Source organism: Crinia signifera, chromosome 5, assembly GCF_055691185.1.
Source record: "Crinia signifera chromosome 5, ASM5569118v1, whole genome shotgun sequence".
NCBI lineage: Eukaryota > Metazoa > Chordata > Amphibia > Anura > Myobatrachidae > Crinia > Crinia signifera.
Window position 1 is genome coordinate 96,714,519 of NC_139221.1, and position 27,774 is coordinate 96,742,292.

The 27,774-nt window shown below is 41.9% G+C and overlaps 1 protein-coding gene across 2 annotated transcripts in view; it reads right to left on the reverse strand.

The window, feature by feature from the left end:
* The window catches only part of RTTN (rotatin), a 206,338-nt gene that overhangs the window by 128,691 nt on the left and 49,873 nt on the right, over positions 1-27,774 (reverse strand). For both annotated transcript variants that reach the window (XM_083187719.1, XM_083187718.1), the window contains 8 exons: positions 26,860-26,953; positions 12,187-12,301; positions 10,894-11,044; positions 10,431-10,590; positions 8,518-8,699; positions 5,823-5,938; positions 5,264-5,434; positions 494-706 (listed from right to left, as the gene is read on the reverse strand). In XM_083187719.1, coding sequence (XP_083043845.1) covers positions 494-706; positions 5,264-5,434; positions 5,823-5,938; positions 8,518-8,699; positions 10,431-10,590; positions 10,894-11,044; positions 12,187-12,301; positions 26,860-26,953 — 1,202 coding nt within the window. The remainder of the gene's footprint in view (positions 1-493; positions 707-5,263; positions 5,435-5,822; positions 5,939-8,517; positions 8,700-10,430; positions 10,591-10,893; positions 11,045-12,186; positions 12,302-26,859; positions 26,954-27,774) is intronic.

Below are 27,774 nucleotides of genomic sequence, written 5' to 3' on the forward strand. Positions count from 1 at the left end.
CTTGAGATCAGGTATGGCAGTAAGTTTGTTTGGTCATTCAAATATAGCCAGTAGTGCTAGACAGTTCATTCTTGATGTACCCAAAAACTATGAGATTGCACTAACTGTGCAAACATACTAAATGAACATAAATGACTGTATATCTGTGTATACTATGAGTAGGGATTTCATTATATAATATCAGTGAAGAACGCTTATACACTATAATGAATACATTACTCACAGACATAAGCTGGAATCATATAACAATATGCATTCAATGTCCTTGGCAATTTTGAATCACAGGAAGTTTATGCAGCAGCCAATCGGATTCTGGGGCCTTAACCCACACTACACCTGGCCTGGGCCATATCAGTATCCTAACTGTAAACGGATGCGTAAACAGGAATACGCTTCAAGATGCTGGAATATGTTCTTATACTTTCGTTTTATACATTAGAGTACCTTCCTTTCCTATAAATATGTGTACATATGTGTGTATAGACATACAAACCTCTTTGCTGGAACAAGACATAAAGGAAGCTGCACATTCAATTGAATAGACGGTCTCCAAAGTTTGTTTATAAACCCCATAGTCCTCGGAATTCAGCTGCTCCATAAAAGCAATAACAGATTCATGAACATTGGGATATGCAATACGAAACGGCAGGTCAAGAGATATCAGGAACAAAGCATTCATCAGGCTCTCCGGCAGGACATCACTTGCCTAAAGAAACAAAAAGAAAAGAAAAAAAAAACGAGAACAAAATATAGAAGATATATAGAAAATCTATTTCACAAAGGATGAAGACTTCATTTGTACCGCAGCTAATTTTAAGTAAATAAGCAAGAGCATCACTAACTGTGAAAATATTTAAATGCTTCTTAGAGAATATAGTTAAATATTTCATTGAGAAACACAGATCTAAATCCCTTCCATCAATGTGCCCAGTGCAGTTCCCTAAAGGACCAATTTGGAGAAGCTTGTTCCGTGAGCTCTCTAGATTTCTACGGCAGTGTGTCTGTAGCGATTATAATTCCTAGCTCTGCTGTAATGTCTTCAGAAATCAAACTCACTAAAGGGAGTCACTTTTGTGACTTAATGTGCTTAGCACAGCATGTATTTTCAATGACTAGGAATATGAGCAGAATATCAACCAATCCATCCTGCCCTCATTATTTTTAAGCCACTGAAGCTCAAGTCTATCACAATGGGTGTTGTTTCTTTTTTATCTTGTTAAAGAAAACTTTTGAATTCCAAGTTAAAATAAAACACACACACACACACACATAGGCTACTATTGGCACGTGAATATTCTACATTACATCTATAACTTCATCATTCTCACATTTCCTAAGTGTAAATGCAATAGAGAAGCTTGCAGCAGATATCGTAACAACAGGGAGAGGGCAGCATAGGCCTGTTTATGCTGGTGATCCTTATCAAAACCTGTAATGCATGCAGTACTTGCCTGCACCGAAACTAAATCTGAACACAGCTTCTGCAAGCAAGTGTACTATACACAAGATCGAGGTCATACTGTAAAATTGAAAAGTAAATATTTTATGAATTGGCTTGGTATTGTACAAAAATATGTGAAACAGTAAAATTACTCCATACATTAGGATCAGTGCTAGCAAATTATTCATGGTGAATTCAACTACTGCATTCAGCCGGACCAGTTTGCCCTTGAGAGCCCCCAGGCAACTCCCCGGAAGGCTCTCTTACGATTTGACATTTGATGTGCCATTTTTACATGCTTCCCGCCCCGCCGTTTGGCAAATACCGCTACAAGCTCCCTGCCGCTATGCTGCCCGGACCCCACTTACCAGTGCTTCACCGCTGGCACACACCCATGGATCAGAACAACACATCGCATGTACTATTAAGCACCAACGATGTGTCACTGATGGGTCCGATCCGATAGATCGACATCTAAGAAAGGTCAAAATACACTAGGTCGACATTGACAAGCCGGAAAGTAAAAAGGTTCTACCTTTTTATGAACATGGTTGACATTGTAAAAGGTTGACACAAGTTTTTCATTATTTTTTTTTTATTTTTTTTTAAAGATTTGTTCATACTTTGATTCCCCCTCCACATCCAATGCAATGGTAGAGTGTGCTGAACACAGCAAGGAACCATGCCCGATACACTTACACAATGTCCATGTCGACATAGTCATAAAAACCACAACAACATGTGCTGACCATTTCCTGTGTCAACCATGTTAATGTTGACATTTTGTTTGTGTGGACCTTATGTCAATGTCGCCCTAGTGTATGTCGATCATTCTTTGGTGTTGACCTACTCACTGTCGACCATTAGTGGCCGACCTAGTAATTGTCGATCATTTATCACAGAACCTAAATCATGGCATGACTGACTGACTGACTGACTGCAAAACATGGTAATGTAAGCTATATATCTGGATCTACAGAACACCTCCCAAAATGAGTCCTAGTCCAAATAATGACTGTGGACATAAGCATGCATAAGGGAACATGAGGAAAATGAACATTGGAAAGTAAATAATCTACACACACACAAAATGAATCCCTGCTGTGACCAGGGTTAATCAGACCAACAAGTGGACAATATGAGACAAGGCGGCTAAATGAGACAAGACGGCAGTGGCAGAACTGCTCCGGTCTCAGGGGTCACAACAGTTACCAGGCTCAGGAGAAGCCAAAGATAATACAGGACTCAAAACCCATGACAGGGAAACAGATGCACAACCAGATCTGGGCACTAACACAAGTGCATAAGTAGCGAATACAATGTGGTGTATTTAATGCTTTCTGCGACCTGTGAGAGCTCGCAGTGCTGCCTGCTCGCTGTCACAGCTGGCAGGGTCAGTATTCAACTGACCCTCTGCACACACCTAAAACAGCGAGGCTCGCGGCTAAATGCAGAGGGCTCCCTGCATCAGCCACGAGCCTTGCTGTTTGCGGGAATCCTCACTGTCCTCTGACAGCGAGGATTTCCCCCATGCTTCAAATAGGGTGAGCGTACGAGGATCGCTTGTTTTCGGCGATCCCCGCCGTTTAACCCCCTCGCCGGTCGCATTGAATACACCCCAATGTGCTTTTTCATTTATATACTTTTTTCATTAATATACTCTGCTGTGGCAGCAGATATGGTTGTCTGTACATGGGTACATTTTTCCACAAGCATTCTTCACTATTTTCCATAAAAAAAAAAAAAAACAACACATATAAGATTTATAAAGTCTTGTGAAGTGATAAAATGGCCAAAGACAAAAAGATCTATACATGAAAGAGTTGATGTGGGTTTTTCATGGGGTTCTTTTTGAGTAAATTTGTAGATTTCATCACATGGACCACAAATTAGTGTACAGCTTTACTCGCTATGCATTGTGCAAGGTGCCTCGCTTTACTACCACTGCGCTCGTCCACTTTGCCCTTCCCATCCGGTGTCCATGTGGATGGTAAAGATGAAAAAAAAATTTATTTTTTTTAAATGCATGCTAACTCCTCTTGCTCTCTTTTCCTCAGTTATCACTGCTTAGAAGATATGCATTTCTTTTCTCAGCACAGTCAGTAATTAATAACATTTTATAGACACTGGGTTCCTGTTTGTGCCATATGGAGAACCAATACTTCTTCCAGATAACTAAGAGACAATAAACATTTGGCGTGAACTCAGCAGATCATAGATAGGCTGGAGGCACCTGATAAGTCTACCTGGCACTGTGGTGCTGGTTGCAGATTGTTCCTCTTACCCTTCAGCTAGCACCAGAATTGGCACTGAATGTCTTCTTTAGTACCTTCCAAGACTGAATTCAGCCACACTGTTTCACCTATATGTGAGATCACGATTTAACAATTCACAGAAAGCCAATGCGCAGTACAGACATGTTTTGAAGAAGGCCTCACTGCGCATCGGCCCTATAGCCTGGTGCATATCTCCAAGACTCAGCAGTAGGAGCCAGGGGTGGACCCCTCTCTATCTTGGTCCGGTATCCCAGTCCCAGCAGTGTATCACTGATGGAGCTTGGAAAAGGATATAATCCTGACTGTACTTGCTATTATTGGCAGGTTATGAATACCATTTGAGTCTTTACGATTTATTAAAGCACATCATACAAGCTCCATATAACACCCTGAAATAATGTTGTTTCAGCTATACAATGATCACGCTTTGCCTGTGTTCCTAATGTACTGTAAGTTAACAAACCAGATCCATGCACTAAAAGGGACATACACACGGAGCAATTTTGTGCTGTTTGCTAAGCAGTCTGACTAAATCGCTTAGAAAGTAAGCATAGATCGCTCCGTGTGTATGCTCCTGCGCAATGACGATGCGCGGACCCGATAGTCAAGTTAGTGCATACAGTCACAATCTAGTCTAATTGCTTAGAAAATTACTGCAAATCGCTCGGTGTGTACAGAATGAGCTATAGCAATTGTGTTCTAAGTCAGTGGTTCTCAACCTCGGTTCTAAAGGATGGGGGTCTTTTAGAACCGAGGTTGAGAACCACTAACTTAGAACACAATTAAGTCACGTTTTCCAGGTAACCAGGCAGGTGAACAGATGCACTCATTGGTCACTGACACATTTTAAAAGATCACAAGTGGAGCTAATTATTTCACCTTTGATTGTGCATGGAGACCTGGAAAATGTGCACTGTTGGGAGTCCTTGAGGACTGAGGTTGAGCACCACTGATCTAAGTCCTCCTGAACCACTGCCCTGACTCTTTTTTTGCTTAAGTAGAATTGCTTAGTGAAATCGCTCAGCACAAATCTCTGCATGTGTATAGGCTCTCTATGAGCAATATACACACAGGGAAATCACCTCCCCTAAATAGCTTAGCAAAAACGCTTAGCACACATCTCTATGTTTGTATGCCCTTTAATTTAGGGAAGGCAGACAGAACACACAGTTTAGCATGCAGGTTCACAGTTGCCAGTCTGACCTGCATGTAATCTTGTATTCATTTGGAAAATGTAAAATGATGCCGATTCCAGCACAATAATAAAATAAACACAATCCTACATACAGAACTCTGACATGTCATTGCCATTCCAGTGTTTCACAAGAGGCAATGGAGAGAGATCAGTGTTGTGTGATATAGATAAACAATACCCAGATTCACATTTAGGCCTGAAGAGTGTGCACAAACCAACTCCAGTAGTAAAGTGCAGTTGAGAAGGGAAGATTGCCAAGAGTAACCAGTGCTATTAATATTAACCAACATAATCTTGAGAAAGGAGCTTTAAAAAGGTTTCTGCTTTTGAGGATTGTTCTTCATCTCTTACCTTTTCCACAGGGAGAAGTGTTTGCAGTAGTCGCATTGTAAAAAGAGAAATGCTGATAAATGCCATTCTGTGGTTCACAAGAGAAGAGTCAGGCTTCTCAGAACTATTGTTATTTTTATGAAACAATATAGCCTCCCCAAGTGTATCAAGTACTAAAAGCAGTTTACGTCTCTGAAAAAAAAAAAAAAACACAAGTGAGTTTTTATTGAATTATTGGAATAGGCTTAAAATCATATAAAGTTAGAAATTTAGAAATTTAAGGTAAAGACAGCAATTCACTCCAAAATAAAAATCAGTTGTAATTAAAAGTCTTATTTTTGCAGTACTGTGGTCCGTACATAACCTTTTATAGACATAAAAAAATAAAAAGGTGTTATTGACATTATCTTATTGTTTGCCTTCTCGGGTTTCCATAGCAACATGTAGTGCCGGTTAGGCCTTTGGCAAGAAGTGCTTTCTGAGCAAGTTTTTATTGATGCAAACTTAATATAGGATGCAAAGTTAATATATATTTAGCACATATAGTGTGCTTTCCATAATCACAGTAATGAGCTCTTACCAGTTCTTGTCCTATGAGACTTTCATCCTCCCAAACACTTTCTGAAATGGCATCACCAAGCACCAGCAAATTCTCTCTAAGTAGTTCAAGAATGAGCATTACAGGTTTCTGTCTTTCTACATGTGGGAGAAAAAGCAGATCACAATGATTACATAAAAAAATTCACATAGCTTTTCCTCCTTTCCCAAAAAGACACTGCATACAATGTGCACAAGACAAGTAATATATTGTATTTCCTATTAGACTTTGTAGGGCCCTATCAATGCACTTTTCTGGGATGTGCCCTGTATCAGGGCAACCTGAGCATCATTTATGACACAACGGACACATTAGAAAAAACGCCAAATCCTCTTCATGACATCATGCTTCTCAAATAACTGCCTCACCTAAATTTCACAAGTGGCAAGTACTGTATGTCAAGATGACGTGCTTATAGAGGAGTTGGGTGAAGTGACCTATCCGGTTATGGAGGAGGCATAGTTTTACAAATCAACACACAACAAACACCATAATAGAAGATCAGATGAGGAGGGCAGGCGTACAGAGGCACTACTTTCTGTGCAAATGGGTCAATAATCATTTTTATACTGGAAAAACAGTTGACTCAAACATCAGCTCTAGGGATAGAGCCACCAAAATTCAAAAAGGGATAAAATGGAGAGTAATTAACAACCAGCTCTTAACAGACATTTTTCAAACCTAGGTGTTGATTGAGACCCGCCACATTTTCAATGGTTGGGGTTCTGCGCATGCACGTATATGGGCATGTGTATCTCGGCGAGTATCACTATCGCCTAGGTGTTCACATGGGCAAAGACGGCAGCAGGGGAACGCCCAGTGGATACTGAAAACGCTGGGCATTCCCCTGGAAACTAAGGTGCATCAATGTCTGCTCGGGTGGACGGCTGACATCACATGATGTGAGCGCCCGCACCCTTGTCGGCCATCTCTGTCTAGATAAAAGTAAGAATAGACTTATGGTCTGAATTAGACCCCAAGTCTGTAACATGGCAGTTCGTTTATTACTCTTCATTTGATCACCTTTTCAAGCTTGGTGCATCTGGCCCCTAATCTGGAAAAAACTGTGACCTATAAACTTTTAGTCTGATGTAATTTAAACTATTAAGTGTCAGCAAAGTAGCCCCTCGCTCTCAGAGCCCCAACGAAGCCCCCCGCTCTCAGAGCCCCAAAGAAGCCCCTCGATCTCAGAGCCCCAAAAAAGCCCCTCGATCTCAGAGCCCCAAAGAAGCCCCTCGCTCTCAGAGCCCCAAAGAAGCCCCTCGCTCTCAGAGCCCCAAAGAAGCCCCTCGCTCTCAGAGCCCCAAAGAAGCCCCTTGCCCTCAGAGCCCCAAAGAAGCCCCTCGCTCTCAGAGCCCCAAAGAAGCCCCTCGCTCTCAGAGCCCCAAAGAAGCCCCTCGCTCTCAGAGCCCCAAAGAAGCCCCTCGCTCTCAGGGCCCCAAAGAAGCCCCTCGCTCTCAGGGCCCCAAAGAAGCCCCTCGCTCTCAGGGCCCCAAAGAAGCCAAAGAAGCCCCTCGATCTCAGAGCCCCAAAGAAGCCCCTCCCTCTCAGAGCCCCAAAGAAGCCCCTCGCTCTCAGAGCCCCAAAAAAGCCCCTCCCTCTCAGAGCCCCAAAGAAACCCCTCGCTCTCAGGGCCCCAAAGAAGCCCCTCGCTCTCAGGGCCCCAAAGAAGCCCCTCGCTCTCAGGGCCCCAAAGAAGCCCCTCGCTCTCAGGGCCCCAAAGAAGCCCCTCGCTCTCAGGGCCCCAAAGAAGCCCCTCGCTCTCAGAGCCCCAAAGAAGCCCCTCGCTCTCAGAGCTCCAAAGAAGCCCCTCGCTCTCAGGGCCCCAAAGAAGCCCCTCGCTCTCAGGGCCCCAAAGAAGCCCCTCGCTCTCAGGGCCCCAAAGAAGCCCCTCCCTCTCAGGGCCCCAAAGAAGCCCCTCCCTCTCAGGGCCCCAAAGAAGCCCCTCCCTCTCAGAGCCCCAAAGAAGCCCCTCCCTCTCAGAGCCCCAAAGAAGCCCCTCCCTCTCAGAGCCCCAAAGAAGCCCCTCCCTCTCAGAGCCCCAAAGAAGCCCCTCGCTCTCAGAGCCCCAAAAAAGCCCCTCGCTCTCAGAGCCCCAAAAAAGCCCCTCGCTCTCAGAGCCCCAAAAAAGCCCCTCGCTCTCAGAGCCCCAAAAAAGCCCCTCGCTCTCAGAGCCCCAAAGAAGCCCATTTCTCTTGAAACCCCAAAGAAGCCCCTTGCTATTGGAGCCCCAAATGAGCTTATTGCTACTTTAGCCACAAACAAGCCCACTGCTATTGGAGCCACATTTTCCCAACAAAAAAATAAACACAGAAAAACATGATATGTACATACGTTGTCCCCAAGATTCGTCGTAAAATGAGACCATCAAGTAGCATAAATTAGCAGTATTTTAAGGAGAAAGGCAATGTAATGAAATAGGTGGGCCTTAAGTGGAAGTTGATTTATCTATAAAGAAATATTTAAATTTGGCACAAAGCTTCTCTTTTTCCACATTCCCACAAGACCTCTAGTATTCAGAGTCCATACCTCATTAGTAAATCTATAACCCACCTAACTAGGCATACTGTACATGACTTTCACAGGATCATTAGCACAATTTTAATAATAAAATACTGCATTTCTTACAGGAAGTAAGAAAAAATTTCTGGCAGTGCAGTGCTAGCATACAACTGACCTGACTTTAGTAACGGTGCAGCACTTTCTAGAACGAACACACAGAATTGAGGAAGACTGAGCTGTTGAAACTGTAGATCTAATGCATCTTCATTTTCAACTTCTGGGGCATCCAAATTGCCTCTGTCCAATGGAGACCAATGTGAAGTTCGAGGATTGGCATGAGCTTGAATACTGTTACCACTTTAAAATAAAAAATCATGACAGTTATAAGGAAACATTTTATATGTTGTGGTTCCACCCCAAGCAACTATAGCGGACTTCGTTTTTTATACTTGTACAATTTGCATCTGTAGACATAACCGACTTCACAGAGAAAATCCTCACATTTTATGGGATACATTGTACATCTGGAAAAGGGGATGGGTGTTTGGTAGATTTTGAACAGCCAGGGTTTGCTCCTTGTAACTCTCCCATAAAAGTATTTTTTCCCATAACTTGCTAAACTCCACAATTAGCCTTATAATAGTTTCTCTGACAAGTACCCTTCTTGCCAGAACACCAAACCGAGGTTTTAACCACACTGCCACTGCTCATATTTTTATTCTGATACATGCCAGTTTAACAACTCAATCCAACATATTTCACTTTCTGATTAAATACAGTAATCACTATTTGTGCCCTTGATGACTCACTGAAAACCCACTGAATATACAGTATAATAGTACAACTGTTAAAAATCCACAAAATTGGTCCGAGGATTTTCTGTATTGCAGTTGTAAAAAAAAATATTAAAAACTTCCCTACAATCATATTCTTTGCGTGAATGTAATAATCCATATGAAGAAAATAAAAACCCCTGAAACAAAACCAAACTTCTACCAAAACGCTTTGCAGTACTGCCTGAAAGCCAACCTGCTTAATACGTGGGCAGACAATCAGGAACATTTTCCCATAAAAGGAGAGACACCAAGAGACACTAGTGTACTGTAATTCTGATTGGCCCCCTATCCATTAGTTAGGTAGATTTAATAGATGTTAAACATTTTTTTTGTTTTTGTTTTGCAAGCTTCTTGGAAACAATATATTTCATTGATGATTATAGAGGATCAAGAAAATTTGTAGATTGCAGGTTGATATTTGCATGGGAGGGGTACATTTAATTTATAAGAATGTCAATATTTATAAATTTATTTAGCAGGGAAACAAACAATTATTTTAATCACTATCACTTTGATCAGTGAAGGCAATAAGATTCATTCACCAGGCAATTAAAAACTGAATCTTTTCAGTCTTTAGTGAATCTGAGAGTTTAAAAAGCGGCAGAAATGCACGTGTGTTGAAATGCAGGATAAAAGAACTTGACATTTATAAAATGTGGGATGATTTAATTGTACCCAATAATTTTTTGCGCACAGTAAAAATTTGACTTCAGAATTTTTTTAACCCTTCGGGTACCAACATCTCTGTGAGATGTACAAAATACCCACTAAAAATTCCAGCGTCGCTCACATTTTCTATATAAATTAAAATATAGAATGTTGCATAATAACAGATTATATTTCCTATATAAAGGTAAACATTACAGGGCCCGCCATCAGTTATTCAGCGCTCCCCCATCATTCTCCGTTTTTACCTCAACTGCTTCCTGAGGAGAGGTGAAAACGGCGGATGCGGCTGTCAAAAAGGCAAGGCTCGCTGCTAAACCTCGCCGTTCCAGGGACTCCTCGCCACCTTTTAATGGCAAGGATTTCCCCAAAAAACATAGAATACGCGAGCGACCGGGAAGGGGGCAGGAGGCGAGGGTGGCTTTTTCTCGCTAAAAAAAGCCATCCTTGCCATACAAACCCCCCTCGCCACAGCTCGCCAAGGGTACCACTCATAGGGTTAATATACCATACATATATTAAAATACTGTTTAGTGATATTCTCAATATAAATGAATACAAGCCTTTTAGTTTAATAACAGCTAACCTAGAGGTTGTAGCATCCCAATCTTGACCATCCCCACTAAGTCGTTGGCTAGTGCGCCCCACAACTGTAGGTCGGAGATGCTCGTTTTCAGGAGAGGTATTTTGAGAATTACGAGTTGCTGGAGTGTAGTAGGATACAGATGAGTTCTGAGAAATCGCTTCTGTAAAATGTTCAAAGAAAAGTAAAATATATTAACACTAGAGCATTAAAATACACACACACACAATTTTTTTAATTTAAACTAATAAAATTTAATTTTTTTTTAGTATTTAATAGATATTTTTAATATTTTATGCTAGGTTATAGAAGGTAAAAATAAAATATACAATGACACTTAGCAACAGGACATTATTGGGTCTTATCGTTGACGCAAAACAAGTACATTTTTACAATAAAAATAAACTTATTTTTTAACTCATTATATAAAATCTCAATTTATAAATACTTTAAATATTATTCTTACCTTGTTTTGTACTTAAAAACCCTGGGTCTCTGTGAAAGTTTAGTCTGCTTCTTAACTGTGTACATAAGTATAATAGACAGGAAGCAGATTGGAATGCCAAATGCCGTTGGCCATCTTTTTCAGATGCAAGACCAAGCAAAGACAGAAGGCTCTAAGGGAATAATAAATATTCTATAAATGATCAAATACAATTATTTCATAAATGAATTTTGTATAAAATAGTCCTACATTTATTACATAATGCCATAATCTGTCCTGTTTATATCATGCGGAGCCAATGCAGGATTTTAGGCCTTTCACCAAGAACTCCAACTGCGGTGATAGGAGGGCCCGAATAACAGCACAGAGGAGCATGAGGATCACAGCCCCAAGAACTGGGCCAAGGTAATTAATGCAGGGGGGGCAGGGCATGGCACTGCAGTGGGGAAGGGACTTAGATGACCCAGCCAAAGCTGTATACAAATCAATATTTCAAAAGCAGACTCTTTCATCAGCTTTCAAAGGTTGATTCAAACACAGCTTTGAAATTCATTATGCATATGTGCATTTGAACTCTTATCTGGCACCTAAGGTAGCTGTTTATTTACCAGCAGTGCCGGCAATATCCAGAATTTTTACACGAGTGATGACCTCACCGTATCACTGGTCAATGACTGCCTGCTACTGCTGCTATACAGAGCAATACCCATGTGACGCCCCCACCAGAATGCTGTAAAACTTTTTGATTGATAGTACTTTTTAAAAAAAATACACAAAAATCAGAAACATTAGGAAGTACCCCAGGAAGTTGATGCAGAAGTTCATCACATGTGTTGTCAGCAGACAGCCCATGCATGGCAGCATTGTGGAGGCACAAAATGATGGGAGGACTCTAAATATTGTAACAGACAATTCAACAGGTATTTCAAACTACTTGAATCACTTCCTGAGATTAGAATAGTCTTTAGCCTGATTATCAGCAACATGGAGTCGTGATCCATGCCGAGAAGGTCGGGACCCACTTTAGGGTCAGGAACCACAGTTTGAGAACCGCTCATTTATACAGATCCATTACTTTTACACAATATTTATTTGTAGATTTTTTGGGTATAGATTGGTATGTTAAAAAGTGATTTTTTTTTCAGCCGGAAAGCACGAGATTCGGGAACTGAAAAATGGACACAATATATCTTGCACTTAATTGGATATGCCACTATATGTTTAGCAATACTGCTTATTACATACAGCTATGAGATAGAACGCCAGTTAAACATATGCCTTTTTAGAAAATATAAGCAAAAAAAGTTGGCTAACCTTCACTATCTTTGGTCTTTGAAGAAAGATTTCAGCCGGAAAATCTTCCATAACAACATCCTGTAGTAGCTGGCAACTTCTCCAGATTAAGCTGTGGTTTTTGCTTTTCAGTGAGCTAAAATTAGAAATAAGTTAACAAGGTCCAATAATAACAGAATGGCAACCTTCAAAAATATATAAATAGGAAAAAACGTAGGAAGAACATATAGCAACTCATTGCCCAGTTATACGTTTGAGAATGTACTCTTATAAGTGAATTCATAACAACAAAATATATTGTCAGTCTGCATTAATGACCACTCACAAAATAAATCTACAGTATTCATTGCTGCGCAACAACAGCTCCTACCTGTTTGGAGTGTCAACAGGGCACGGAATTGCAAAACCGAGCAATCACCGCTCAATGTGTTTCTATCAAGCCTCTCGAATAGTGCAGCAACGATGAGCGTGGCTACATCTGTATGGTATGGTTTCCAGCTCTAGGCCTAGGCTATGGTATAAAGCAGGGCTAGGCAATTGCGGCCCTCCAGATGTTGAGAAACTACACATCCCAGCATGCCATGCATCAGTTTCAGCATGGCCACATAGCAAAACGAATGCAAAGGATCCTGGGATGTGTAGTTCCTCAACATCTGGAGGGCCACAATTGCCCAGCCCTGGTATAAAGGGTCGACAGTGTCTAGAATCAGTAGAAGCTGCTTGTGCATCAAATTCATTTTGCAAATATGCCGACGGCCAGTGGCAGATGGTGGCTGGCAATTCGAACTCCAGCCCCAGCCTCAATGAGAGGGGCTCCATCTGTAGGTGAACACATCTGTACAGAACTGAAATAATTTTTCCCTGCACATGCCTCAGCCACTGCTTCTACCAGCCACAGAACAGGCTGGGAAGACTCATGCCATGAAGATGATAAACCATATTCACACCCTCCAGTTGTTTAGGTTTTTCTAATCCTCTAGTTTGCAGGTAATTAGCACAAGGTCTTTAGCCTTCAGTAATGATATTTTCTTACAGTCATGAGTGTCAGTGGTTATGATCCCACTCAGTAACTAAAAGTATCCATGTGTTCTGATGTGTCTCTCTTTAAACTTGTCCATTACTGTCCACCAGTTATGTTGGCTTCCGTCATCCCTTTCGCCACCTGTTTCTTATAACACACAGAAATGCTAATGGCTTGATGTTGTTTATACCACATAAATTAATTTCAGCCATCAGAAGTTCTGTGGCACATTTTCTACACACTTGAGAAATTGTCATGAATGAAAATCATTTCTGGTCGATGGCTAGATGCCTAAAAATAGTCGGCAGTGTCTAGACATTAACAGTAGATCGACACAAGCATAAAAGTCGACTGGAACGTGGCCATCAGTGATAAAGTCAACACTGATTTTTCATGATTTTTGGTTTTAACCGACTTGTTTAGACTTTGCCATCGCAGTAGACATAATGGACAGGGAGAATAAAATAGTGCCTGAGGCATGGGAGCACAGCGAGTCATGCGTTGGGATGCGGTACACTTATACAGTGTCTACATCAACCTATGACATCAACATAGACATCAAAAACATGAAAAATTGTCAACCTCGTCACCGTCTACCATGTTTCTATCAACATTTTGCTTGCATCAATCTTCTGTTACTGTCAATCTAGAGGCTATTTTTAGGCATCTAACTCGACATCTTCGAACGTTGGTGGACGACCACATGATTGTCGATCTAGACATCGTCCATATGCTATACCAAAACCCAACAGAATACATGCGTTTTACCATCTCTAATTCAATCATGCTGGCAAGACAGGGATCCACTATCATGCCAATCATGTTTAAAGCAATTTGTCTAACAGTGGTTCCCAACCAGGGGTACTAATACCGGGCTACACCGGAGACCAGTTGGGGGTACTTGAAAATAATTTTGGTAATGATGGAGGAAGAAGTAGTCTCCGGATGGAGGTAAAGTCTCCAATTGCCATAGAGACAAACCACATTGTGTCACTTCTGTTTCCTCTGTAGCATCATCAGTGTCTCCTCATGCTTTTATCTGACCAAGCAATCCACTGGGTGCTACCCGCGCTGCCCTCAGACATCAGCAATCCCCTGCCCTCCACTGACACAGGTAGAGGAAGCATCAGATTTAATCCTACAGGTGTTAGCAGGAACCACGAAGAAGTACACAGCCAGTGACCAGACACAAAGGGACCAGATTCCTGCCCACACACTGCTCCTCCGATACTCCTTATATAAGGACATGCATACTGCTCACTTTCACTCCACTAAGTAAGTACTGTGGATATTTCAATTTGAGAGGAGGGGTACTCTAATGAAAAGCCTAATCACAAGGAAAAGAGGTTGGGAACCGATGGTCTATCATATAATATCCTGTATTTGGGAACTCTTTATTAGTGCAGTATGTTACAGTATGTCTTAAAGAGTTTTGTCACCACATATCATGGATCACTTACTGAAAAGTCATACTTAATGGAAAGTCCACAGTATACTAGAAAACCTGCCCTTACTTTAGAACTAAAAAAATAAATAAAAAAACATGTAGATTGCCATGTGTTTCACTTGGCCTTTTTGTTACACATACTGTACATATTTATTCTACATTTCTCAGTCTGAAGCACAGAGCGATGTTCCAGGCAGGAAAGATGAGCTGCATGGTTTTTCAAATTTGCAGGATGCTAGAATAAAAACAAAGGTAGGTGAAAAAAAACAGAGGCAGAACTAGCGAGTTGTGGGCCTAAATGCAAAAATATTTTCGCAATAGGAACAATGTGTGCCAAATACTGGTGCCCAAAAAAAGAAATTAGGGCATGACTCAATGGGGGCGTGGCCACATAATAGTGTTACAGTAGTGTCCATTATTCACATTAGACCACATAGTAGTGCCACTTGTACACATTGCACCAGGTAGAGCCAATCATAACTCTTTCAGATTGCAATATTAACCCGGGTTATTTCAGACTATGAGGTGCAACGTGAAAGCACCAAACTGAATAACCAGGGGTAGACCCTGGATTCAAATCCACATTATGCCACCCACACAATGCTCATTACACATTATGGCACACATGTAATTAAGTCAAATTTTCGGCTGGCCCGCTTTTGCACTCTGATCCCCCAGCAGTCAGTGGCCTCCTAACAGCCACTCATTCACGATAACTGTCAAGTCCAACTTGTGTCCTCGGGCACTCTGCAGCAAAGGGAGCTTTCCAGCCACCTAACTCAGTGTGTTCAATGGCCGCCTTTACCCCCTTGAGCAATATTTTCCAGTGGGAATATGGTGTCCCACGGCCACTTACCCAGGTTACCTGACCGCCACTGTGTCACAGCTGCCAACCCTTGCATCTGCCTCCTTAAAGCACCTACTTCCATCTGGACACTGAAGACTACGGCAATCTCCACTAATTGGTTTAACATATACAACTTTAGGACACTTACCATGGATATCACATACATGTGGAATCCCTTTAGCAGTGACCAATGATGGATATTTAATCAAATAAATTATGAGCTACCTCAACAATTTTGTACTACCCCAAAAAACATTTTTTCATTTCCTGCAGCAACTCTTATAACCCATCCCTTTCCTGCATTTTTATTTTCAATAATATTTTATATTCTTTATTTCTACTTAGACTCTTGAGTTTCAACATATATTTATATTTTCTATTATCTGCAATGTATGTGTGACAATATTATTCTTAATGTACAGTAAGTTAAGCATAAATAAATTGTGATTACTCTCACCCATTAGTTTTAAAAAAATTCTTCATTCACATTGGGAAATATTTGTTTCATTATTCAACCATCTACACAGCTTTTTATACAAATTTTCGACACTATTAATATTGTCTAATTGTTTTTTACTCAAGTAAATTTGCACCAGTTCATGGTTTCTTGTATTAGTTTATTGGGATGCAGTCAGCATCCTAATGCTCAGGATGCCGGAATTCAGCATACTGACACTTCAGAACATCTGCCCCGAAACACCAAAATGATCAGGGAGTAGTAGCTGGAATCCCAATCAGTGAGAATGCAAGGCAGGTTAGAGTCAGGCCGTGTATGTGGTGATTAGCTTAAGGGACTATTGGGGGTGGGTTACAGATGGAGCCACACTCTTCCATTGCCTCAGCGCACCTAGGCAAGGGTTTTGCAGTGTCACTTTTGTCCCTCTTTTTTACCAGCATCCCATTCACCAAGAATTGAATGCACTAGCGCGCAAGATGCTTGTGCGGCTTATACTCGTGAACATTGCAGCGGCTACAACTGTGCAGTACAATACAAGATGGGAAAATGGGCCATGTAATGTCCGGGTCCCCTAGGCAACATTATTCCATAAATGTAGCATCCTGCAGTTCCTGTAGCCGATGCTTAATACTGTGCACACAAATTCAGGATAGGACACTTGAGTTTGAGATGCTTGTACATAACATTCTCTGTGAATGGCGCTACGGCTACATGTTTTTTTATGAATCATGTTTTCAGCGGCATGAGTAGCCATAGACGTACTTTAGAGCTAGGATCATGTTGTGGAGTTTGGTGCCAGAGCTGACTGCAGAGGCCCTCCCTGTAAGTGTCTGGGTGCCACCTGCGTTTTCACAGACAATCCCTGAACAGCAGGGTGCTGCCCCCAAATGCCGGCCTGATCTCAATCATGATGTATACGGCCAGCGATGATCAGCCATCACTGGCTTTCATTGCAGGATGCCCATGCACACTATGACGCATGCGAAGTCATTCAAATCCGGCCTCATGAACTCCAACACAAAAAGGATTACCCAGTGTACTGGTAGGCCACAGTTGAGCCACACATATCCACCAAGGAAAAAAAATAAAAATCGGCATATAATCTTAAAAAACAACGTAGGTCTTTCATTGTTACCCCCCAATAAAACTAGATTTCTGATTGCAGAGAATGGGATGCGTGAGTGCCGCAGACACACGCGCTCCACAATCACTGGCACGGCTTGTCAATTGGCACCCTTGGAGCAGGCTAGATGAGCCTAGCTCAATCCAGCAGTGAAGTGATGAGGGAATCACAACACATGACCAATGTAAGATTACAATGAATTACAAGAGTACCATATTTAAACGGTGATCTTTTAAAGCTACAATTGTAATTTGGCACATTTTCTTACAAAATTTGCTACCTTGGTTTTTCCAATCTCGGTGTACGCACAAGTATACTCAGTACAAAAGAAGATGTATATTTAAATGTAGAAAGCCTTTTGAATTTTTAAAAATGCTTACAGTAGTTAAAATATAAAAATAACAAATATAATTGGGCTTCGCTTTTTATTTTTGACAGCTAGCAAAAAAGGAAGAGCCTCTGTCAAGTCTCCATAAAAAAAAAAAAATCAACTTACTATGCATTTATTCAGTATTCAGAAATGGAAGGGGAAAAATTGGCATTCTAGAAATCAATGGTAGATACTCGCTGTCGGAGAGTAGACTGTTGTTTTTTTTTTTATATTTATTCATCTCCATTATTTTGATGAAAGAAAACCTATTCTTGTATAGTTGTCTTTGAAACATGAAAATAAATTCAGAAATGCAAATGAGTGATCAAGTGGCTGAGCAATTAAAAAGCACTTACAGTTGTGTCTGTACTCGCTAAAAGACTGTAGCAGGCAAGCATATGGTGTTCAAGTGTTACAAATGCCTTCTCATAATTAAAATGATTGTTCCATCAAAACAGTTATTGAAGTCATTTGCAAACAAAAAAAAAAATTACAGTGAGCGAAACAAAACTTCTAAAATTAAACGGAACATAAAATAAGTACATAACTACATGGACTTCTGCACATCATTGTGGTCAACAGCAAGAACTAATTTTTGCAATGCAACAATTTCAACACGACACATATTTGAATCATTCAAGAAGTATTGCCGTCAGTGACATGGAATCGCACTTCAAATCTCAATTGACTTCGCTTTTTTTACATGATGCAGACTCAAATGTCACTACATAGCAAGGCTAAACAAAACACACCTTTGGGAAAAAAGGCTTTATGAACAGCACTAAATCCTCAGTGGACAGAAACAAAGACACTATATTCTTAGTATTTATTCCTTGTATCACTTGCTTGATAACTACATATCTTTTGCCCGTTAGTTTTGCTCAGGGGAGTTGACAAATATATGCATGTGTGCCTCACCATTTGTGAGATCTCTTAGCAAGCTGTGTGTCTGCGTTTTATCTGCATCAGCAATAAATATCATATAACACAGCACCATATCCTGGGAATAATAAGCAGAGGTAGGAAAAGTAAAATGCAATAAAATAATGCTATACATCTCCGGAAAGGGTAACTTTTATCGCGGGGAAGTTATTTCCTAGTATAGTGAGGATCAAACTATTGGGTATGAAGAAACACAGTTTTGACACTAGATGGAGGAGGAACAGAGAACATATTTTTTACTAGATGGCAAAGGTACAATGAAAGAAGAAAAATAAAAAAGGTGTTGGTCACTGTATGGTGATAAAGGATCAACATTAAAACATTCTATATACTGTACATTTTAGTGTGGATGTACCGTGTCTCACCCCATGCGTAAAGGTAAATTGCTGTGGTTGGAGAGCAGATTGGCCGCCATGGAGAACTATCCACTTTGGTGGCGGAGAAGGAAACCCCCCAGGCCCCATGGCGGTGGTCCCGGGCTGAGCCGCAACCCATCAGCTCCCCAGCACTCCCAGCAGAGGCCAACCAGGATGAAGCCGCAGCATGTACCTAAACAGAGCCGGCCCGGCTGCAGCCCCCTTAAAGCAGCAGCGGTCCCACTAAACAACTGCACTACCTCCTCTATCAACCCTGAGACATGATATCCTCTAGCCCCAGGAATAGCCGCATTCCCTAGTGGCAGTGACAGCAGCTGTCGCTGTCATGCCGGTAGCCATCCTAGACAATGGAGGCCCTCATTTTGGCCCTACAGTAGTAGGTTGTCCTTGTCACAGAGAAGATGCTGTTATGCAGGTGCCCTAGTGAGGTGGAAGCAGAGGGGGAATCAGTAAGCACTCCCTGTGATCCTGCTCTCAAATGTACACTCCCTGGAGAACAAGTTTGACAAGCTGTCCCTCCTTCTGGGAAGCACAAGGTCAGGCATTACATGATCATATGTCCTATGCTTCACAGAGACGTGGCTGGATGAGCATATTGCAGACCCCTAAGTGTCCTTGTCGGGTTTTGGTATCTACAGAAGCGATCACTCCAAGGTTCTCTCAAGGAGAAGGGTGGTAGCATCTGTTTCTACATCAACGATAGATGGTGCACCAATGTCACGATTCTTGGCAAATAATGCAGCCCTCAGCTGGAGATGCTATGTATCAACTGCAACCCCTTCTATTCCCCCTGGGAATTTGCCTCAATTGTTCTAGTGGGAGTGTACATCCCCACAATGGAATCCATGTACCACCTGGCCACCAACATATCTGACACAGAGCAAAATACTATTGCTATTCCTGGTGCCTCTCCTTGTGTTTCCCTATTTCCCTATAGATTGCAAGCTTGCAGCAGGGCCCTCCAACCTCCATGCCTGTCTTACCCAGTTTGTTCTTTCAGTGTTGTCATCAGTTGTAAAGCGCAACAGAATCTGCTGCGTTATATAAGAAACTGTAAATAAGCCAGGAGCTACCCAAGTCCAAACAACATGTAAATTGCCCCACCAGGGAACGGCATACCCTTGACCACTGCTACACCACCCTTAAGTCTGCCTTCTGGTTAATCCTTATTGCTGCACTCGGACTATCTGACCACTGCCTCGTCCACCTACTCCATATCTATACACAAAAGCTGAGAGTGGATAAGCCTGTTGTCAAGACAGTTAAGAAATGGATTAACAAGGCTAAGCTGAAACTCCAGGCATGCTTCAACTGCATGAACTGGAGGGTCTTTAAAGACTTACACCATCACATCCTACATCAATTTCTGCGAGGACACGTGTGTACCCACCAAGACCTAACGCATCTTCAACAACAACAACAAGCCTGGTTCAACGCCCAGCTCAGACAACTTTGCCAAGCCAAAGAGCAGGTCTACAGTTGTGGTAACAGAGCACAATACAACTGAGCCAGGAACTCCCTAACAAAATAAATCAGGCTAGCAAAAATGGTGTTTTCGGACAAGCTCACAAATGACCTGTCCACCAATGAACCCGTATCTGTGTGGACAGGAATGCAATCTATATCCAACTACAAGAAAACACCCAAACCCACCGTGATGTCCTAAGACCTAGCTGATGAGCTGAACCACTTCTATTGCAGGTTTGAAAAAGTAGTCCCCTGCAAACCAAACTATACCCTCTATGCTGTCCCAAATGTTGACTGCCAACTTCAGTCACTTCAGGTCGCCCAAGAAGAGGTGGAAGAGATGTTCAAGAGGGCCAAACCAAAAGCACCAGGTCCTGATAGGGTGTCACTATCTGCCCCGAGAGTATGCATGGTCAGCTATCCCACATTTTTACCAGGATCTTCAGCAAAAATGGAATTAATTAAAGAGAGCGCATGTATACCAGTTCAAGTCAATTTATTGTTAATATCAACAATTAAAATACATTTAGTATCAATAAAACACATCTAATATAAATTTTTGAGGCCCTTGAGCATTGTCCATTTATATAAACATTTTATTTGTAATGTCCAGAATCATAAATATATGCAAGTCTGGGTTTCTTCAAAGGACAGATTATAGCCACTTCTTAGTGGGTTAATGGTATGGCGTGGGCAGCGCAAATGGTGCAACCAGACCTGCGTGTTCCTGTGGGTATTTGGAAGGGTGGCAGATACAGTGCTGGACAGTTCAAAGGGACAGGCTCAGTCCTTGACGTGTTTCTCCGTCATACAAATCTGACGGTTTCCTCAGACGGAAGATGAAACCGTCAGATTTGTATGACGGAGAAACGCGTCAAGGACGGAGACTGTCTCTTTGAGCTGTCCAGGACAATATATGCCACCCTTCCAAATACCCACAAGAACACGCAGGTCTGATTGCACCATTTGCGGCACCCACACCATACCATTCATCAGTCCATAGCATTATCAAGTGTCCGTTGGGAGAGCGACATACGGCGCTGAGGGCTGCGTACTGCAGGGGGCTTCTAGAGACCAACATCGGATCCGGTGCTTGTCAGACTAGAGGTCCCAGGCGCCCCGCTTTGTGCAGAGGCGCCTGGGACCTCTACACTGCTTGCCGATACCACCAGGCTCCGGGTTAGCCTCTTTCCTAATCAGTGTGTCAGAGACAGAAGGAGATAAATCTGCATGGAACTACAAGTACAGTAACCAGTGCCAGTTTAATTCCAAACAAGACCTAAAGGGTATATTACAAGTGGCGTTATTTTTACATTCTTGAAAAAAATCAATTCAAGTATAGGCACTTTAATGGATACAAATTAACCCACTGAGAAGTGGCTATAATCTGTCCTTTGAAGAAACCCAGACTTGTATATATTTATGATTCTGGACATTACAAATAAAATGTTTATATAAATGGACAGTTCTCAAGAATGTATATTAGATGTGTGTTATTGATACTAAATGTATTTTAATTGTTGATATTTTTACAATAAATTTACTTGAACTGGTATACATGCGCTCTCTTAAATTCGTTCCATTTTCTCGATTATTGACCTCCAGTGTCATTTTCTGGGAGCGGCACATTTATACCAGACACAAGCACTCCTTAATTATTATTTGTGATACATATAGATAGACTTATTAGCTAATTGATATATATATTTTTGCGCCTGATTTGTTAATGATCTTCAACAAAATGCTGGAGCTATACAAGATTCCCTACTGCCTCAAAAGCTCCACTATTGTTCCGGTCCCTAAGAAATCCACTTTCACAAATCTGAATGACTACCAGTGGATAGCTCTGACTGATCATGAAAACGTTCAAGCGCCTGAGCCACCTGAAAAAGATGACATGAACAGGACTATTTCCACCTATTCTGTTTCAACCTACATCATCCTGTGTTAAACTATTTTAGAAGAACAGGGACCATTTTATAAGATAGATATACCACTCTTGGGTGTGCAGTCTGGCTAGAAAATATGCAGGCTTTAGGTGGCTGAACATACTCTGCCATCAGCATCATATATGACTGAGCTTGAATAAGAATCACACTGACGTGAAAAGTTGTCATTTGCAAAATAAAGATTGATGAACTCTAGCACCAGGACTTCATTTTTTTTAATTTATTCATTATTTCAACATTAAGAACATTGAGAGTCAGATTGTTGACATTGCTATTTCAGGGCAGTATTCAATGCCCTTTTTCGGCAAATGCAGCGAATCAGGTTTAGGATTTGCTGCACATTCATCGTGTTCTGGAGGGCTGAAGCATTCGCTGCCAGCCCTCCTCGTCTCCCTATTCAACATCGCAGGGGCTCACTGCCCCTGACAGCCATTTTTAACCCATGCTGCAGGGAGCCGGGGGACAGTGGCAGGTAGGGAGATGGAAGTCTCCCTGCCTGCCCCAGAATGTGTGGGGGAGGGAGGGCTCCCGGGGACACAGGCAGCACAAGCTCCCCCCCCCCCAGGAGAGCTGGCATGGGCGCTGTGGAAGGAGCCGCTGCACTGGTCCCGCTCGTGCATATGTAATCAGCAGGACCAGTGTGAAGTGAATATGTAATTAAATTTTTTTTAAATTAAATATATATTAATGTGCTGCAAGCACATGAATTAAAAATAGCATGCCCCTTCACAGAATAAAATTTCTGTTTTTTTGATACCAAAAAAAAAAAAGCCTTTATTTTAAAAGATCACTTTCCAGTTCACCTTAAAAAGATGCAAAACGGTAAATCATTTACGAAAATCATGCTGAAAGCAGTTCTCCATCCTAGCATTGAATACACTCTTGGCGAATCCCAGTGAAAACCCCATTGAAATACACCAGCGAATTGCAGCGAGCATGAAACGGAGAACTGGCCGTCATTCACTGTTCGCTTTCGGTGAAAAATGAAAATTGAATACGGTGCATCAGATTTTTAGTGAAAAAAAATTCACCGCAGGGAGTGAAAATAGCCCGATTCGACGAAAAAAAGTGGTGAATCGGGAGCACTAAATACTGCCCTTATTCTTCGGGACCCCAAATTCATGTGTCACAATCTCACTAATGTTTGTGCCAATGTCGATATTTTGACCATAGCAACATAAATGTTGACTTGTTAAATACTAATATTCTGCCCATGTCGATATTATGGTGCCAAAATTCTGACTACATCACTAAAAAATCAATCCCTCTTTTTCATCCAATGGCAGATTGGAGTTTTAGCCGATAAAACCGCTTCTTAGCCAGTAATAACACCTTGATTTCAACAATTCCAAAGGTTTGATTTTTGGGTGAGTGTGAAGTCAAAGTGGTCAGTGTGCTGTACAATGATGTGGCCACAAAAGGCTTCTGTGGTGACCATAGGAATTTGAGCCCATTAATTACATAAAGTACACTTGTCAACATAAAGACCTACAACTCTTTAACAGAGGTCCTCAAACTATTTTGCTCTGGGAGCCCATCAGAAAACAAAAATAATTACAGGACCCCAAAAAGTTACTGCAGAAGGCCATTACATCACGTGTAGTCAGCAGACAGCACATGCATGTGCATGTCAGACTCATTGAATCACTGACTGAGATTAGAAAAGTAATTACCCTGATGGTCAGTAGATGCTGAGATGGTCAGGACCCACAGTTTGAGAACTGCTGCTCTAGAAGATACTTTTCGGTACTTGTGTATTATCACGGCACCCAATTAGCATACGTACGCTACCGTACTGAGATCACATGTCCCGTTATAGTGCCGTGCAATGCGTGCGATGCGATTTCAGTAGTTAATATGGTACTTGTATACTGGTGGCTGTTACGCATTTAGCGTAACTGTGCTTTCAGAATTGGCGTAGGTAACGTAAATTGCATAGTCAGTCAGAGGTAGTGTTCCCGCTCCCTGTCAGATGCACTCTGAGGTGAATTACTGACAGGAATGGCTGTATCACTCAAAGCTGCAGGAGAAGTGTTAGAAATGGCTGTACCTGTCACAAATATGTTCAGTCTGCCGAAGACTGAGGCTGTTCTCTTTTTTCAGCAGCACAATTTGCTGCTTATGCAAACGCAGAATTGCAGTAACGGGCACTATATGCACTTGACAGTGAAATAGTGCATGTGGTGGTGCCATATAAAATCCTGCTGCAAGGTGGTGAGCCTAAGAGTGGTGCATTGGTTTCCAGGGTGCTGCTTATCCTTTCTCACCTTGATTAGATTAATCTATTCCTGGGCAGAGGAGCTCACATATATTGATTATTGTGAGCGACATCTTAACTTATCTAATAAAACTGCGGTCCTGTACAATCAGTGGATGCGGGAGGCCTGCACCGTGGACCTTACGGCGCAGCGCCAGTGGCCGGGCACAACAATTTATTCAGATTGCTGAAGGGCCTACAGTACCGAGCAGTTGGAACAGGCTGGATATCAGCATGCTCGAGTAAATCATAGATATAACTTTGTGGACCCGGACACAGGTGTTCACACACAGAACATTGAGCACCTTTGGGGCTCATGCAAATGGCGCAACAAGTGCCAAAGAGGCACAGCACACCACCATTTACAGTCCTACTTGCAGGAATTCATGTGGCGGAAGACTTTGGGTGCTCATAACGCATTCAAGCGTATGCTTCACACACTTTCAGTGCTTCCTAACAGCAGAGTGACTGTTTTATAAGTTTTTTTTGTTCATGATTTGTTTTTATTGATGTTGTTCTACTTGATGTATTGGTATTATTGTAATTAATTATTGTGAGTAATGTGATTTAATTATTTAATATTATGTTTAATTATTTATTAAGTAAATTCCAGTTAATTACTGTGTCAGATGTATGATATGGCAGGTGTGAATGTGTTCATAAAACACCCCCAGTATCCACGTCACCCCGAAGAATGGCGAGGGCAGCGAGCCCCACGAGAGGATGCGTTACGGGTCCTTCCGACCTTTTCAAACCCCCACTATCCACGTCGGCATGGATTTGATTTTATATAGTGTGGGGAGCGCAGCGAACAACCAAGCCCAAAGCGTGGCAAGCGCAGAGAGCCTTGCGAGGGGATGCGTAATACATGTAAAGTTATCTGTGTCCAGTCGTGGGGCACGTTGCGCTCGCCACGTTCCGGGCTTGGTGGCTTGCCACACTATATAAAATAAACTCCATGCCGACGTCGATAGTGGGGGTATGAAAAGGTCGGGAGGACGCGTAAACGCGTCCGCTCGCCACGCTTCGGGGTGACGTGGATACTGAGGGTGTGAAAAATACAATTGCTTCATATATACATATACACGGGGGGTTTTGTGGCATCACATATGCACTGGGGGGTTTTGTGGTCAATCGCAACGTACAAAAAAAAATCGCATGCGATTTTTAGTGTAATGCCATTCGATTTTGAGTGTAATGCGATGCGATCTGCGGTCAGGGTGCAGTGAAAAAATTAACTAGTAAGATTGCATCGCATTAATCGCATGCCACAAATACATGCCATGTGATGCGATGCAATGCGAATCACTACACTGAATAGGCCACTAAGAAAGTTGTGTAGTGGGCGCCGTGCTAATACACAAGTACCTACTTTTCTCTATATAAAATAGTCCAGTAGCAATGCTCTTATAAATTTAGATTACAGTATTTGGCACTAATTGTTGACCAATGCATATATGTTTATCAATGCACATTTGGCTCAAGGGGTCCACTGTAACTCTACCTTCAAAACACTATATCTACACAACAATACTAAGGCCAGTATTCAATGCTCCCGATTCACCATTTTTTCGGCGAATCGGGCTGTTTTCACTCCTTGCGGTGAATTTTTTGCACTGAAAATCTGATTCACCCTATTCAATGTTCACTGTTCGCCGAAAGCGAACACTGAATGCCGGCCAGTTCTCCATTTCATGCTCGCTGCAATTCACTGGTGTATTTCAATGGGGTTTTCACTGGGATTCGCCAAGAGTGTATTCAATGCTAAGATGGCGAATTGCTTTCTCCCTGATTTTTGCCATGATTCACCATTTTGCATTCAACATCTTTTTAAGGTGAACTGGAAAGTGACCTTTTAAAATAATTATTTTTTTTTTATTTTTTTTTGGTGTAAAGAAAATCAGATTTTTTTTTCCTGTGAAGGGGCATGCTATTTTTATTCATGTGCTTGAAGCACATTAATATATATTAAATTTTTTAAGTTATTATTTTTTTACACTTTCACCAGCAGGAGGCCGGGAGCCAGGAGCCGCTCATTAGATATTCATATATTCACTTCTCTGGTCCCAGCTTGTTACGTGCGGGACCAGAGGAGCGGCTACCTACCCCTGTCCCGTGCCAGCATTCCCAGGGGGCAGCCTCTGCTGCCTGTACCCCAGGAGCCCTCCCCCACAAATTCTGGGGCAGGTAGGGAGGCTTACATCTCCCTGCCTGCGTCTCCCGGCGAAAGCCGCAGGGGTTAAGATTCGCCAGCAGGGGAAGCGAGCCCCTGCTGCATTGACTAGGGTGACAGGGAGGGCTGGCAGCGAATGCTGCAGCCCTCTTGAACCCTGCGAATGTGCAGCGAATCCTAAAACAGGATTGGCTGCACATGGAGAATAAAAACATTGAATATTCCCCAAAGCTGTAAATAATATTTCATAAACACTGTACCTACCATTCATTTGACGAGAGTACATGCTTATCAGTTGTAGTCAACGTCAACCAAGGAAATGTGGAGAACTTCAAACATGTTGTTTTACTGTTAAGCCCTGTTTGTGGTAATACGAACATAAGTCACAAAATCTATAGTATATTACAACGGTAAAACAAAAGATACATTACTGTTTATTTATTTTATTGAGAGAAATAGTGTCTGGGACTTTCATAAGAAATATCAAATTATCACAGCTGGTAAAAAATAACTTCAGCAAGTATCTGATGTATTTAGCTATTTCCTTCTCCACTGACTTTAGTACAGATGTGTCCTAATACATGTAGCCTCAATACACCACTCCGCATAAGATGCCAGGATAGAAGGAAAATGGAATTTGACATGGAAAAAAAGCTCTGGCTGATGCATCACTGCACCATATACAGTATGCAAATTCAGAGAATCAGGGATGGAGGTGCTAAGCCTTAGAGAGTGGCTGGTACTTCATCTCCATCCACTTTTTCTCTCTGTCTCTCCAAGGCCTAGTATATAGACTTCTCAGTTGCACACAGATATACAAGTGTTGCATATCTAATTTAGCAGCACAGTCTTCTAATGCATCGTATCGTGTTCCGACTAAAGGCCCCCATCCACTACTAGGGCGATTCACATGCAATTTGGGCTTTTTTCATGCATTGTGATCAATAGCATGAACAGCATCTAAATTGCATGTGACTGACAGCAGACCCGATGAGATGTGCAGTCCTGTGTGCATTTCACCAGAGCCTACGAGTCACTTTGGCTGCAGAAGCAATCTAGCAGGCTAGGATGGGATCGCATGCTAAAGGACTGCATGTGATCTTGCCACTGGGGAAGGGCCCGGCCAGCCCTAGTGTATGCCCATCTTAAGATACATTTTTGTCAAAAAAGGATAAATAT